This window comes from Asparagus officinalis, chromosome 2 (genome assembly GCF_001876935.1).
Source record: "Asparagus officinalis chromosome 2, Aspof.V1, whole genome shotgun sequence".
Lineage (NCBI taxonomy): Eukaryota > Viridiplantae > Streptophyta > Magnoliopsida > Asparagales > Asparagaceae > Asparagus > Asparagus officinalis.
The window spans coordinates 32,760,921-32,778,143 of NC_033795.1; the positions used below are offsets into that span (position 1 = coordinate 32,760,921).

Consider the following 17,223-nt stretch of genomic DNA (forward strand, 5'->3'; position numbering starts at 1 on the left):
GAATTTTAGGGAAGAACAAAACTATGTTATTCATTATTGTCATTCGTCATTAGTACTAACAACATTTCGGGAACAAAGAAGCAGCTACGGCTAGAGAAATAGTCATACAATCTAAATTAGATAAAAATAACCAAGAAAAAGGCACATCCTATTCTATTATTATATGCGTCACGTTTGCTTCTGCTCACTAAATAATCATGAATACAAACGTGAACATGAGTCCGGAAGGAAAATAAAATCATGTACATATCTACTGAATTTGGATATAGGTTCAGATCAGATAAGATAATACATAGACACATATTGATCATATAATGGAAAACATAAAAGTAATATAGTAGAAACAAATAAGACCTAAAGATTTTGAGACCACGTACTAAAAAATTGTCTAAATCAATACTCACGAAACCGGATTTGATCGGTGTATTCAACAACATAAAAGCTAAAATTAGATTTTTTTTTTAAATCTTATTTTTGGGTCTCTAGAATCGATCACAAGTTAATCAGAGACCAAAATTATTTAATTGACTGATCTACATACGAATCCAGATATATCATACTCATATTAATACATATATACCCTTTAATTATTTGTGTCGTTCAAAATTGCAAACTTACTCGCGCATATTTATATTTCTATGTCCCACTGGATATACATACTGTTTTGCATCCCTACGAATACGATAAATAAGATAGTCTATCTAATAAAACAAAACAATAGTCTTCTCCAATAATATCAGTTTATAGTATTTATGGACAACACCGTAGTTTTCTAAAAAGAATTACTCATTCTTTAATCAAAAAAATCGCAGGAAGTCAGAAAACAAAGCACTTTAAATTATTCAATGTTAATAGATTCATCTCTATCACTAGCAATGAAAAAACATCCGGGTTTTTGCCCGAAACCCCAAAAAAACCGAGACCCGAATCCTCTCACAAGCAGCTAGCCATTGCTACGGCCAAGGTGGAGCAAGACCCGGCCACATTTGGGGCAGTCGGGGTCCTGCTTCGGAACCATGAAGTACATGAAGCAGTACTTGCATCCGGCGGCCACCAGGACTTGGCCGGAAGTGACTTCGGGCGGAGCGTAGGCAGCGGAGGAGGCCGAGGAGGAGGAGGAGGAGGTAGTGGAAGAGTCTCCTGAACTGAAGTAATTGTCTCTTTCGCCTTCGTTTGAGCTTTCGTCACCATCGTCAGAGCTGTCATCGTCGGAGGATGAGGAGCGGTAGTCCAGGGCGGCGTGGCGAGGATCGGTGGTGGTTGTTTTTCCAGTGGTCCAATTCCTATAGTATATTTCTCCGGTCTGGATTGGAAATTAAGAAGGGTACGATAATAGTTTAAGTTTGGATAGAATAACTTTAAATTCTCATGATTCATCCTACTGATGTTTACGTACACGAACGATAATTCTTATAACTTAATTGAAAAGATGAGGCAGGGGACTCCGAAAAAACTTCCAACACTTACACAGATACAAGGATAGTTCTTAACTTTATTTGAGATCATGCTCTAAATTCATGCATCTGTACTCTACAAAAATTGATGGAAAGGAAACAAAATTATGATAGTTGCTTAATAGAAAACAGTCCAACATTTAAGTGATCGACTTGAAACATTTTATGAAAGATTTATTTAAAAAATATATACATATTAGTAGAAATGATTCGATAGTCCTTAACACTAAATTTATGTAGCCTCTACTTATAAAAGAAAATCTGATTGAGAATTTGGGTTGTTGGTTTCGTAAGCCAAAAACTGGTGTTTATTTGCTTTTTCAAGGAAAAGGGTGCGTTAAATTATGGAAAATTTTCGTGGGCGAAAGTGAAAAGATAAGCTAGCAAACAAATGGAGTAAATGAATAGGATTTGGTACTGAAATAGCAAAAGGGAGTTAGGAAGGGGAATAAACCATAAAAGGAGAGAAAATACAAATTTAACTTTCAAATAATTGTTTCCTTTTAAGAGAAAAAATGGATTTTCTTTTTATACCAAAAAATGGATTTTCTTTTTATACCAAAAAATGGATCTTTTTTTATAACCGAAAAAATGGATACTATGAGTAAGATAAATTGGATGTGAACCATTATAGTTAATGGGTACAAACCTAGGGAGATAAAAGTGCTAAAATATAGATTTGTTTAATGAGAAATAGATAAAAATGCCTAAAAGAGAATACCATTTTGGATCAAACTGTAGTAAATCAGGAATTTTCTATAGTAAAGCTTTTACCTTTAAGAATTATTCTAAACCTCAAAAAGAAAAATAATAATAATAAAATGTAAAACCTAAAAAAAATGAATCTCATAAAGAGCTCACTCTGTTTTCATGAACCATAAATAAGGTACAAAGATCACAACAACCATCATCATAAAAGCGAAAAAGATCAGATTTTGAAACCTGGGTTAGTTTCATTTATGATCAATGATTGGAAGAAGAACAAAAAGAATCAAGAATAATGGCAGGGGCATTTAAGGATAAAAAAAAATAGAAAGGTCATACTCTCATGTCAAGGCATTGCTCCCAATGATAAGGCAACGCGACCTCAGAGTTGAGCTCCACGGTAACCTCACCGCTCCTACGCTGAGGAGGCGGTGATCTCACAGCCGGTGAGCGGCCTCCCCTGCTTCTTCCACTCAGAGAACAATTCCTTAGAGATTTTGCTATCATCTCAATGTTAGGGCCAGGCATTGCCCAAAAAAATTAAAAATAATCCAATCAAATTATCGAAAGAGGGAAGGAGAGGAGAGATTGGGAGAATTTGGGAGATGGGTTTTTGGGGGATTTTATAGAGAAAGAAAAGAGGGGAGCAGTTGAGAGCAGGGGCATTTTGGGAAGGACTGATTTGTGAACGGTAGAGTATGAGGGGGCTTGCGAAAATTCTCCAATTTATTTCCCAGAATGGCCATGCTCGGGTTTGAAGCGGTCTTTTAGAGATATTGCTCCCCAGATGCCCCTGCAGAGAAAAAGAGGGGTTCTTGTGTAGATTTTGCTTGAAGACTACACGAGGGGCTCTTTTGGGGAAGCGAGTTTCCTTGCACTTCCAAAAAGTTAAAAAGTTTTATTTCCAAGTCAATGTAAAAGTGAAAAGGATTTGAAGTAAAGTGGAATCCGCATTGCAAGATTAGGATGAATTGAGTTGTTTGAGTTGTCTTGACATAAGCATGTTTTATTTTACAATTATGAGTTGGCTTTGACTTTGGCTCAACATGAGTACTATGGTTTGAGTTAAGACCATAGATAACAACTTTCTTTTTCGTTACAAATAGAAAAATAGTTAAGTTGATTGACAAAAATGGGCTTAAATTTTATTGTTAAAAGCTAAATGGTACCTATAATTTATAAAATAAATTGCAGAAGTTGGTTTTATAAGCATCCCCACCAGTGACAGTTTTAAGAAGCATGCAAAATTTTTTTTTTATCAAACACCATTATTGAATGTTTCTTAAAAAATTAAGCAGAAGCATTCTAAAAAAAAATCCAAACCGGCCTTAAGTCGTGATATTATGTCATGTCCCACTTCATTCTCGATATCATAAAAGAGATTATGGTTTGATTAAAGAAAAACGACAACAGTTGTCAGTTCGTAACTGAACTCAGTTATTACTTTCTTTAGAGTTCTTGAATGGTTAGAGCATTGAACTTTGGCAAATTTTCTATTTTTGTTAGAAATAGAAACAATTAAACCTAATGCTTTTCTACAATTTAATCAAATTTATTGTCACTTTCTTAATTAAGATTCACTAGGTTACACGAGATTTTTATCTACAAATTATGCTGTGGGTCAGAAAAATCGATGGTTACGTTGGTTAATTATAATAGAAGTAATGTCTAACTTATAACTAAATAAGACTAAACCTTTCTTGTTATTATGTAAATAATCATCAAACTACTGAGGATACGGATCCTCTCCAATTGGATGATAATTGGAAAGTGTTCAATTATTTCAAAACTTGCCCTCTACTCCAAATTTAAAGGATAAGATGATGCCATGTAGGATTATCACCATTACCTTGAAAACCGCTATTGTCTTAAAAATCACTATTAACAAAATCGCTATCACAATATTAAAAATCCTACGTGGCATAATCTCATCCCTTAAAATTTAGGATGAATGGTAGGGATTTCAAAAATTGGATACTCTCCAATTAACACCTAATTAGAGAAGATTAAATCCAACCACTAATCTAACAATGAAAGGGAGACATTGGAATTTGAATTGGTTTCTAATAATTATTTACAGAAACCATTACACTGAATTTTGTTGGATTATAATTTGATAAGCGAACTTAACTGTGAAGTTGGTCGTAGTGAATAACTCGAAGACCAAACCTATTAACATTCAAAGAGATCAAACACTGTAGTCAATTTCTTTGGAATATGAGAGAAACCTTAGCAAATTATGAAGATTTTCTGACTGAAACCCAAGCTCAGTGGCGGAGCCATGTTGAAGTGCCCAACCTCAAAATTGTGAAAAAAATTCTTTGCACTTCCTATCTGATAGCCAATTTGTGTATGGAAGCATGAGGTGACCAAGCCCAACCTAAAGTTAAATATTTTGATCTCTAATTAGAACCAACATTTGTGCATAGCTTTTTACCTCCATTATCCACATGCAAAAATAAGGAAAAATTGCATAGAAGGTAAGCAGGGGAGAAAAAGAGACCATATTGCTTTGGTGAATGAGGAAAAAAATATGACTATCTGATTCAGGTTCTAGGTTACAAAAGGAGTATTTTATGTCACATGTCCATCTCTTGTTTGACAAATACTCTTTATCTTGGGTCTCCTTTTGGTGTGAAAAGATTTTCACCTTATTAGGAATGATAAATTCAAAATAAAAGAGTATGTGTTAGAGAAGCATCCTCCGCAGTTGATTAAGAAAAAAAATAAGATTTAACTGAAAATTTTCCTGAGGTGAGCATGGGCCACCATAAATTATCTTGATTGTTGTTCTGGTCTATTGCTAGACTCAAGGAGGAGATACAGAGCATTTATCTCTTCCCTCTCAGTCGGGGATGATCCTCTTCTAAGCAGAGTGTGTCACATCCAAGTGTTGTTGTGGTAATAACCTTGTGAGCAAACATTTGCATTATCTGAGAAAGCTAGATGATAAGCTTTGGGGAATATGCTACATAATAAGTTATGCCTAGTCCACTTATCCTCCCAGAAGCAAATAGTAGCCCCATCACCTAACATTCACTATACTGGACTGATAAAAGTATGGAGAATAGAATGCAAATCATGAAAGAACTTAGATGCTGACCCCTTAGGAGGTGTCCAGAGAGGGTTGGGTTGATGTCTAGAATAGAGACAGTTGAAGACACAATTGATAATGGAGTTGCGTTCAAGAATTTTTCATAACCTTTTGGAGAGAAGAGCTTGGTTGGAGACAGAGATATTAAGGAGGACACCAACCCCCCCCCCCCCTCCCTCTTTAGATTTGATAACAATGTTGCCATCTAACTAAGCATTTAGATTTGGAATTTTGCTGATTACCGCCCCATAAGAATTTTTTTTCCTAATCCTATCAATTGCCTTAGTGAGCCAAACTGGTAATTTAAAAAATGACATATAGTATAGTGGGAGAGCATAGTACATAGTTGAGGAGAGTTAATCTGCCACCAATTGATAGAGCTTTGTTTTTCCACATGGATAGCTTATTGGTAAAGGATTCTAATAGAGGTTGTCAGTCTCATCTAGAGAGGGAGCCTTTCTTGAGGGGGAGGCTAAGGTAATGGAAAGGAAGAGCACTAGGAGAGTAGTTGAGGATATTGGCAAGATAATTCCCTTTGAGAGGGATTTTCCCAATGTAGAGGAGATTTGTTTTAGCATAGTTTATGCTGAGACTAGATATATTTTCAAAGATGTAGAAGACGGTTTTAAAGATTGAGAGATCATGTTTATAGTCTCCATTGAAAATAAGGCTGTCACCTATAAATTGTAAAGTTCTATGTGATTAAGATCTCCTTTTAGGGTAAGATTAGAAAGGTCCCCCAAAGAAGTACTATTAAATAGCATTTTTTGGACATCAACAACAAGCACGAATAGCATTGGGGATAGTGGATCCCCTTATTTCAGGCCATGATAACATTGGAAAGAATTGGTCGGGGTGCCATTAACTAAGATGATTTTGAAGAGGAGAGGGCATGCTCAATTCAGTTGTTTTGGGTTTTTTGTATTGCAATTAGCTCAAATTATAATAAAAAGATTGTAATGAAATAAAAAAATTATATTTCCTTGGGTTTTTTCTGTGTGACGATGGAACATCAATTTTGTACTCCATTGACACACCGATTAAGACGACGAGTCTTTTGCTGCTGATGAGAGTTCAATGACTTGGAAGATAGTTCAGTCTTCTCTTGGCATCTCTCACTATAACAGACATGTCTTTTAGCGACCAACTTTTTAGTGAGAAATTAATTTTCCTCAACAAATATCAGTTTCGACGAGAAAAATATTGTTTCCTCGGTAAATATTAGTAGGTCTTCTACGAGGAATATATTTTCCTCACAGTAGACCACCTTCTACGATGGAAATTTTAGTTCATCACTAAAGATGATCATGATTTGGTCTCCTAACTAGTTATTTTATTAGTGAGGAAATATGATATTTTGGTGATGAACTTTTTTATCGCGAAATGCACATTTAACGAGGAAATAATCATTTCATCGATGTTCTTTTGGCGGAAAATAGAGGAAAACCCGCCAAATGTAACAGCGACAAAGTATGATTTCCTCGCTGAAGATCCATAATCTGCGAGGAACCATTTCCTCATCAAAAGAATCAATTAGCGAGGAAATAATAGTTTCCTCATTATTAGTTTGGCGGGAAAAAAAGAACCTGCCAATTTCAATGGTGACAAATTTAAGGCTTCATCGCTAAAAGTTTTTGTTTTTACGAGGAACCATTTCCTCGTTAAAAAGAACCTATTAGCAAGAAAATTATAGTTTCCTCACTATTAATTTGGTAGAAAAATTTACAACGCCCGTCATATTTATTGACGACAAATTAAAGGTTTCCTCGCTAAATTTTTTGTTTTACGAGGAACTGTTTCCTCGTTAAAAAACCAATTAGCGAGGAAATAATAGTTTCCTCATTATTAGTTTGGCAGAAAAATGTGCAAAACCCGCCAATTTTAATAGTAACAAATTTAAGGCTTCATTGCTAAAAGTTTTTGTTTTACAAGGAACCGTTTGTCGTCAAAAAGAACCTATTAGCGATAAAATTATAGTTTTCTCATTATCAATTTGGCAGAAAAATGTGCAACACCCGCCAAATTCATTGACGACATATTGAAGGTTTCCTCACTAAATTTTATTGTTTTACAAGGATCCCTTTCCTCGTTAAAAGAATCAATTAGCGAGGAAATAATAGTTTTCTCATTATTAGTTTGGCGAAAAAATGTACAAAACCCGCCAAATTCAATGACGACAAATTTAAGGCTTCATCAATTATTAGTTTGGCGAAAAAATGTACAAAACCCGCCAAATTCAATGACGACAAATTTAAGGCTTCATCACTAAAAGATTTTGTTTTACGAGAAATCATTTTTTTGTTAAAAAACCAATCATTGAGGAAATAATAATATCCTCATTATTCGTTGGCGAAAATTTTAGTGAGAATTTGGGTAAAAAGTAGGCGGGGGTACTCAAAGAAAAGAACGGGCCTCTAATATCAATGGACTAACAAATGTCCATATATAAGTCAACAATCGTGGGCCATGCTAGTAGAAATCTCAACATCCTAAGTGGAACATCCTAGGCGATGTATTCCATCAAGGATGCCAGGTGCCAAAAGGCTCGCCACCAAAACACCGTCAATTCCGTCTAAGGGGCTGTTTGGTTGGTTTCCTAAAAACCAAGAATAGGAAATGGGAGCATGGAAATCTCCCATTTCCTATTTTTAACCATTTACATCCCTAAAGCTTACCCCAACATTCAATAAAATATTATCTTATCATCCAACTCATCTAATAACATATTATTTTATCATCCAACATTCAATAAAATATTATCTTATCATCCAACTCATCTAATAACATATTATTTTATCATCCAACTCATCCAATAAAATATTACTTTTATCATCCAACATCTAATAAAATATTATTTTTATCATCACATCATCCAACTCATCTCATCTCAGCCCATCTCATATTTAAAAATCAATCACATCATCCAACAATATAGTGACAACTCATCTCATCTCCTTAAACTTTCATCTCCACCCATTTCCTCCAAAAAAACAAGGAAATTGATTTCCTCAAGTGTGGATCACATCATCCAATAATATAATGACAACTCATCTCATCTCATATATTTTCTTATTTTTAAGAATGAACCAAACACAAGAAAAGAACATATTATAGGAAATAAGTTTCTTATAATACATTTCCTTATTTTTTTAGCCAACCAAACAACCTCAAAACAAGTTTTCTTAAAAAATCACTTACATCATCCAATAATATGACGACAACTCATCTCATCTCATCTCCTATTCTTTAATTTCCTTCTTTTTTTTTCTAACCAAACAATCTCAAAATAAAAATTCTAAGAAATACATTTCCTATTCTTTGATTTCCCTCTTTTTTTAGACAAACAAACAGCCCCTAAGATAACATCCCTGTTCTATTTTCATTTGAGCGGGTTCCCAAATTTTCCAAACCCCGCTTCTAATAAAACGTTTCCCCCAAATTTTCAAAAGGCTCGTCAACAATGCTCTTCTTCATCTCAAACCCCAAATCCTTAAACCCTAGAACCTGAATTCAATGATCTGAGATAGTTCGGCGGCGACGGCAACGATGAACTCCGCTCCGCCTTCTTCGAGATCCGGCTCTTCTACGTCCGTATCTCCCCGCGCTCGATCGACACCGTTCCTTCATCCCTAACCCTAACTCATCTCTAACCCTAACTCATCTCCGCCGTCCAATTGGAGTCTGCCTCGAGATCAACGGCTCAAAGACCCCCTTCTCCGATTAAACCTCTATCCTCCTCCGTCGCGATCGGATCGACTGCGAGACGTTGGAAGTGACCTACGTCAGCACCGACAACGTCAAGCTCACTGGCCCCGTCGATTTCGAGGTGATCGATGATCGAGGGAACCTAATCCTTTGTGGATTGCTGGAGAAGATGGAGGCGGGGTGGAGCAACGGGAGTATTGGATCCAATAAGGATCCGAAAACAGGGTGGAGCATGGACTGTTATTTGGCGGGTCGATTATTAATGGATTGGGTTTATTACAGCCGAAGTTGGGGATTGTGAATCCGTTGATTGAGGTAACAAACTTGCCTGGAGATGTAGATAGCTGCTTGTTCAATTTTGATATCATCTCTTTCTCAGCAGCAATTTTTTGTGTGCATGTGTTTACATGAACATCTTTTCCACTTCAATTTGTCTCTTTTTGTTGCTTTTATGTTGAATCATCAGCTTTCTTGCTAGTTCTTTAGTGCAATACTTGTATATTCAGATTTTGTGCAATTTGGCAATATGTCGCAGGATAGGGTACCTGCATTTTCACCTGAAAAAACAAGAACTTTCATACAAAACGAGTTGGGTGAGCCTATAGATGTATTGTTCAAACAATTTGAAGATCGCCCTATAGCTGCGGCTAGTCTTGGTCAGGTGTTTGCATTGGAGCATCATGATCAAACCTCTATCCTCCTCCGCTGCGATCGGATCGATGCGAGACGTTGGAAATGACCTATGTCAGCACCGATAGCGTCAAGCTCACTGTCACCGTCAATTTCGAGGTGATCGATGATCGAGGGAACCTAATCCTTTGCCTTATGCATATTCTAAGTTTAATTTTTTTTCCTGAATTTTGCTTCTTTCTTGCTTCATGCAAATTCTTCTCTATTGTTAATTGTTGTTTCTCTTGTGCACTTTTGTTAGGAGTTGGCTTATTTATTTATTTATTTATTTATTTTTGCATTTGTCTGGAATTGTTTAGTTTGTTTACTCTGCACCTGTTTCAATGATTTAAAAATTTTAGGGGGTTTTGTGACAGACGTCCAAAGTTCAAGCAGGTTTTGTGAAATTCACCTATTTCCTAATAACAACATAACAGTACAATTTTTTGTTTTGTACAATTGCAAGTGGTTTTCTCTGTCATTAGGTATGCACTTGTCTTGATTGCTATGTGCAACGTATGAGATCTCATTGGAAGATATATACCTCTAATAGAATGTCTTAAGGATAAAATCAAGGAAAGGCCTGATGGCTGTAATTCTTTCTCGTTTCTTACTAATTCCGGCATTCTACCTTACTGCAAAATATGGAGACCAAGGTTGGATGATACTGTTGACATCTTTCTTAAATGGTCACCTTACAGTCTGTGTTATGACTGAAGCACCCACAGGTTACAAGGTCAGTGAACTAAATTCTAATAATGCATATCAATAGTTAGTTGAAAGTTGAAACTATGTTTATTGATTGTGACTATGAAGAGAAGTTCTGGTTTTTTGTTGTACAGGGACCTGAGCAGAATGCACTTGGAAATCTGCTTGTCACTTTTCTTCTTGCTGGTATATTCTCAGGAGTTGTACTTGACTGGCTGTGGCTCATTGATAAAGGCTGGTGATGATGATGTAGTGGCTTAAATATTTCAAATTTCTGAGCATTAAAAAAAGTATTTCTCATTTTTGTAGTTTAAAGGGTTATTTTCAGTAGCTCCTTTTACTTGTATTCAGGTGAGTAGTTCCTCAATTGAATATACACTGAAAGATGGTTTTTAATGGGATTGAACCATCATTCATACTTCTGTTTCACATGTATTTACTCTTAAACTTTGAAATCAAATGGAGTTTGTTTAGAATATCTAAACTCTCATTTCCCCCCTTGAATATCTAAACTCTCATTTTCTTTCGAATCAGGAATATGACATTGCCTTATTTTATGCATTTCACTCATAATTTGCAAATGTAGTTTGTTTAGCTTGTAAGTTGCACCCCATTTAATTTGGCATTATGGTTATTATCTAAGGGATGTTTTAGTTTGACATATGATAGAAACTCATGCTATTATAAATTAGTCATCTTATTAATTACTTTAGTATGATTTCTAGGTCTTGTTTCCTCTATTAGAAAGTTATAGTTTTGTTTTTAGTTGTATAAGTAATACTACCACTATTTGATAATGATTAGAATCCGTGTATTGCATAGAATCACTTATTGTATTGTTTATTCATCTTGAGATTCAAATAGATGAATGTTACATTCTTTTGCATTTGACCATTCTAATTGTTTGATAATAAACAGTGAGAAGATGTACCCATTAGTAGAAAAATGACCAAACTACACAGAATTGAGTTCCGTCTAGTTTGAGGCAACCTAGACGTAAGGTTGTTCCGTCTAATTTGAGGCATTCTAGACAGAAATTTCTGTCTAGAATGCCTCAAATTAGACGGAACAACCTTACGTCTAGGTTGCCTCAAACTAGACGGAACTCAATTCTGTGTAGTTTGGTCATTTTTCTACTAATGGGTACATCGTTGTAATTGAGAAGTTGCATATTTTTTTACTTATAGGATCAAATGATAAAGATGTGAGCAGATGCCACTCAACCTGATGGAACTCGAACAATTACAGATGAGGAAATTTGTGCAAAAGTTCTTAAAGTCAAATCAGCTACATTAGGGGTTGTGGTTTTGGCCCTAGACCACCACTATTAAGGTTCTCTCGTTCTTCGATGAGTGAAATGTCTGAAAAGAATAAAGAGTTGCAAGAACAGCTTCAAGAGACCCAACAACTTGTAGGAACTCAACAACAAAAGATCGATGCGTGAGGTAATCCAAAGATTGGAGGAGCGAGCCAAAAAGTTTAAGGAGTTTATGGCTAATTTTTCCAAGCAACATCCATCAGCTTAGTATTTTTAGTGAACTTAAACTTGGAGAAATGTTTCTTTGATCGTGTTGCATTTGTTATTGCTTTAGACTAGCATTGTTACTTATGGTAGAAACTTGCGTGCTTTGTTTATTTTAATTGTTTTGGTGTACTGTGGTGACAATTGATGATAATTATTTATATTTTGAGCTTTTTTCTTGTAATAGCATTATTATTGATGAAATAAAATTTTCTCATTATAAGTTTTCTCGCTATATATTTAGGTCGATGGAAGTAAATTTCCTCGAAATAGACAATACAACTTAAGGTGACGAAAATATGTTTCCTCGCAATAGGTTACATATTTACGTCGTCAAAAATATATATCCTCGTTATAGAGTATATAACTTACGTCGTCAAAAACATATTTCCTCGCTATAGCGATATAACCTATAATGATGAAAGTAAGTTTTCTCGCTATAGATCATATAACCTATATCGACAAATATAAATTTTCTCGTAATTGAATTTCTTTGGCGAGGAATATAGGGTACAACCTATAACGATAAATTTAAATTTTCTCATTTTTGAGTCTTTTTACTGAGGAACTGTTTCCACGAGAAAAAGATACATATAATGAAGAAAATCAATTTCCTCGTTAAAAATTTACCTTTGGTGAGGAATAATTTCCTCGCTGAAAGATACTTACAACGACGAAAATAGTTTTTTAGAATTTTTATTATATATAAATTAAATATTATTCACGTATCATTGGCGAGGAAACTACAGTTTAGTGATGAAAAAGGTATGAGATTAGGTGAGGAAAAATATTGAGGCTAAAGAGTAACAACGAGAAAAGAATATATTCATCGCAAAAAGGATTTCGCGAGAAATTATAATATTCCTCGCAGAAACTTTTCTTGACCACCCTACCGCGAGGAAATGGTGACCAAAGTTTTTTCCTCGCCAACACACTACAGCGAGGAAATCTTGACTTTCAACGACAAACTTGTTCCTCGCGGATTAGCTTTTCTGTTGTAGTGTCTACTCAATTAAGTTGTAAGTGCGACAATAGAAATCTTTCTCTGTGAGTTAATTTCTCCATCTTTAGGTCTACAAATGTGCTTCTTTGTTAAAATGAGTAATATTCTCTCCTTTTATAGGCTAAAAGAGAGAGTTAATGACTTTTAATTATAGATTAAGTGGCCATTAAAATAGGAGATAGTGGAAAACGGTTACTCCCTTGAAAATAGCCCTCAAATAGCTGTTTGGCGGGGTTCTCTGACTTGGCAAAGTTTGCTGAAGACGTTTGGATGAAGTTCACTGAAGATGTAGGCGAAGTTCGCTAAAGGCGTAGGCGAGGGTCGCTGAAGACATGAGCGAGGCTTGCTAAAGACGTGGGTGAATCTTCTTTGGAAGTGGATGACATAGTCCACTTGAGTTGCCATAAGCGAAGTTCGCTAGTTGGCGAGCTTCGTCTATGAGTTCGAATTTGACACAAAATTCCACTCATGACTTGGCCGATTAATGATGTCTTTTGACTAGACCTAGGGCAAGAACTGGGAGTCGACTCACTCTTAGCTTGGTTGAGTTGAGTTGTAATCGGCTGTGTGGCGAGGTTCGTATATTTTGTTAAGCGACCTTCTCTACTGGTTGTTGTGGGCTTGGCTTTGGGCCCATTCAAAGTGTTTTAGCCTACAAATGTTTACTTCTTTGATCTAAGCTAAATATTGTTCCGAATAGAGATCTATTTTAACCATCTATATTGGTGACACCATTTAGGGCCAAAACCTCTGGCCTTAAATAGGGAGACAAGAAAATCCCAATTATCACATTCAAAACCTTTCATAAAGTCTATCCTGATGACACTAATTTCTTTCTTACAAGAGGAGCAGTGATGAATCATCTCACGAGCTAGAAGGATGGAATTCAAGTTAGACTTAACTCCTTGAAAAGTAGATTGAGTCTCTTCTATAAGGGGAGAGAGAAAAGGGCTAAGTCTATTAGCTAAAACCTTGGTGAAGATTTTGAAAATACCGTTAAACAAACTAATTGGTCTAAAGTCCTTGGGATTGCATGCTCCCTCCATCTTAAGAATTAGGGAAATAAAAGAGTAATTGATCCTGTGGAGGAGATAAGCATCATTAAAAAGGGATTGAAAGAAAGAAAAGATGTCATTTTCGGTAAGGGACCAAACTTCTTGGGAAAAAAGAATAGAGAGACCATCTGGCCCTGCGGACTTATCTTGGTGAAGTCCGAAAATAGCTACCTTAATCTCTTTCTAAGTGAAGGGAGATTCTAGAATGGATAGGTCTGATGGGTCTTGAGGGTACAATTGAGACCAATCAACTTCATACAAGGATTTTTCTTTGGCTGAAAAGAGCCTAGAAAGATAATCACAGAAGGCTTGTTGTTTGTTTGTTCTGAGGTGAGGAGATTGCTTTGGACCATAAGATTAGGAATGAAATTCTTTCTCTTATGATTGGAGGCTGATTTGTGAAAGAAATAAAAGTACCCTAGAGGGGGTGAAGGTGAATAGAATAATTGCTAATCTAATCTGATATTAATGCCAAATCAAAACTTATTAACTATATCCTATCAATATGATATACACAAGTGATAAATGCAAGGATGTATAGTTAAACAATGGGCGAAAGAAACTATGAGACAATGGTGATAAACAATGAGCACAAGAAACTACGCCAAGGCAATCATAAACTCAAAGGAAATGATCACGGAGTTAGGTCAACCCTCGACCTACGTCTCCGCTCCTCACCCTCGAGGAGAATCTCCACTATCTCAACACAAATAACTACATAATCGGTTTTTAATGCTCACCGATAATGTTTACAAATCACACATTATCAATTCCATAAGACACTCCTCTAAGTTGTGACCTACCCGTGTCACCTTTTTCAAGTGCTTGGATTTATTACCTCTCCCTAGGCTTTATAACCAATGACATTCCTCTTGGAATTGACCATTGTCTCTCCCAACCACTTCTCAAAGTGTCCTTGTGTATTACAACGTGTTCTCAATAATTAAGTGCAAATAAATAATTTTTTATCCAATAAAAAGATGAAAACTAAATGAAAGCTCACTCAATGATCACACCCTCAACCCAATGATACTATATGTGAAATACTTAGGCTCAATGGTTGTGTGTGAACCAATAAGTAAAAAGAAATTAAACTCAAATAATTATAGCTTATGAAATGAGAATCAAAATATAAATGCTAGAAGAAAAGAGTTTAAGAAAACTTCTCTAAGCAAAGAGATATGATGATTTGAGAATGAGCTCCTCAAAGTTGAAAGTGAAATTCTTCTCTTTGTGAAACTCGCTTCACATTAACAAACCCACAAAAATGTGGAAGCAAACTAATGAATACTCCTTGTAAACTCTTGTAAAACCTTTAAAAAACAAAGCAAAGAAAATGATGGTTCAAAAGCTTTTATAGCCTCAAAAACAGCTCACAACAAAAACTAGCCGTTTCAGTGTCGTTGGTCGACTGATGTACTATTCAGTCGACTGATTAGTTGATCGTTAGCTAATTTTGGGAAACTATCGGTCAACTAATGTAAGTCATCGGTCAACTAAAAATAGTATTCAGTTGATTGAAAACACTGTTCAGTCGACTGATGTAGGTCTGTCGACTGAGCAGAAACTTTACAACAATTACAGAGTAGTTTTTCAGTCGACTGATGCATAGTGTCGATCAACTGAAAATACTATTCAGTCGACTGATGAAGGTTGGTTGACTGAGCAGAAACTTTTTGGTAATTGCAGAGAACTTCATCGATCGACTGATGAACAGTGTCGGTCGACTGAGAAACGTGCACAACCCAGTTTTAAAAAGAAAATATGATTTTCAAAGTGTGTTTAAAAATAGTAAATAAATTTCAAATAATATAAAACTTGGGGAAATGTTTATATGCATGAATATAAACATGTTAGAAAAGAAAATTTTGAAATATCATTCCTCGTTTGTGAAAACTTATCATTTTACAAAATCGGTCAAAATACAAAATCTCAAAACACTTGATTTTGACAAAATAATTTCAAACAAGTTCGAAACTCCTTTTGAGTAGATTAATAGAATTTATAAAAGATATAAAATAGTATAATCAAGTCTTTAATCCGTAAACACGTTATTTTCCCAAAAAGATGTATAATGGGATAAATATGAAACAAATGTGTAAAACAATGAAAACGAATAAAATGTGTGTGTGTATGGTTTGAACTCTAAGTATAAACACACAAAGTATAAACCTAAACTACTATACCCAAGTAATAGATCTTTCATAGCTCGTCTTGGTTGCGAATGAAGTGATGAAGAATCTAGACTTAAATTGCGACGGCTTCATTTTGATATCCACCAACCTCCAAAATATCGTCGTTTACTGTCAATTCCATCCAACCTCCAACCGAGGATCTTTGTGTAGAATACGTAATAAGTAAATACAAACACTCAAAAAATATTATTAGGAATTATTTGTTAATTATCAAAATTAGATTAGATAATAGGCTCATAAACATGAGACCTAACAAGAAAGATGTGTCTAAGTCACCCTCCTTGAGCCATTACACTCTAGATCTTTGTCTGCAATAAATTTTTTCACATTAGGCTATGGTGAAGAGATCAGCTTTTGAGGTTAGTTCTAGTAAGAATCTCTTCCTCGTTTAGAGGTCTGAATTTCTTAACGGAATTGAGGGTGTCAAGAGTAGCAAGGACTTTGAGTTTATTTTATTTCTAAGAGCCAGTGTGTTTTTTCCCACCATTTGAGATGTCATTTTATGAGTTTGAGCATGAAGGGCGGACAATCAAAAGGGTTCCCTCCACATGAAAAGGAATTCCAATAGGAATGAACAAAGGATATAAAGGATGAGTTAGAGAGCCAAATCTTCGTGAACATGAAGATAGGGTGAGGAGATGAACACCTAGCGTTAAGAAGAATTGGGCAATGATCAGAGCATGAGGAGGGGTAGGCATATTGAATGAGGGTAGGAAATTGAGATTTAAAATCATGAGAGATCATGAACCTATCTAATCTAGCCATTGCCATAATGTGGTGCTCTCATGTTGGACCAGGAGAAATTCTCCTACTGAGGGGAAGGTCCATAAGGAGAAGGGAGTCAATCAAAGAATTGAAGGCATTAATGTCTCTAATAGAACCTGTTCTAGCACTTCTCTTTTCTAGACAAGGGTCATATTAAAATCACAAAAGATCACCCAATGCATTAAAAAAGAATTTCTATTTCTATTAAGTTCCCACCAACAAACTTTATCTTCTTTACCATGAGGAACATAAATAGATGTAAAACAAAAATTTGAAAGAGTGTGCCGTGAGCCACACACAGCGATAGAAAAGATTCCAATAAAAGTAGATGAATAAGAGAATAGGGAA

General features: G+C 35.4%; 2 protein-coding genes and 1 long non-coding RNA gene across 3 annotated transcripts; 2 read left to right on the plus strand and 1 right to left on the minus strand.

Moving 5' to 3' along the window:
- On the minus strand, window positions 817-2,974 carry LOC109830635. The gene is made up of 2 exons (XM_020397952.1): window positions 2,499-2,974; window positions 817-1,303 (listed from the first exon to the last, which is right to left on the minus strand). The coding sequence occupies exons 1-2, from the start codon at window positions 2,685-2,687 to the stop codon at window positions 944-946; spliced, it is 549 nt and encodes a 182-aa protein (XP_020253541.1). The 5' UTR covers window positions 2,688-2,974; the 3' UTR covers window positions 817-943.
- On the plus strand, window positions 8,589-9,538 carry LOC109830637. The gene is made up of 2 exons (XR_002244365.1): window positions 8,589-9,273; window positions 9,494-9,538. It is a non-coding gene; the product is annotated as an uncharacterized LOC109830637 (long non-coding RNA).
- On the plus strand, window positions 9,805-11,252 carry LOC109830636 (equilibrative nucleotide transporter 6-like). Its single transcript, XM_020397953.1, has 2 exons — window positions 9,805-10,363; window positions 10,470-11,252. The coding sequence occupies exons 1-2, from the start codon at window positions 10,214-10,216 to the stop codon at window positions 10,575-10,577; spliced, it is 258 nt and encodes an 85-aa protein (XP_020253542.1). The 5' UTR covers window positions 9,805-10,213; the 3' UTR covers window positions 10,578-11,252.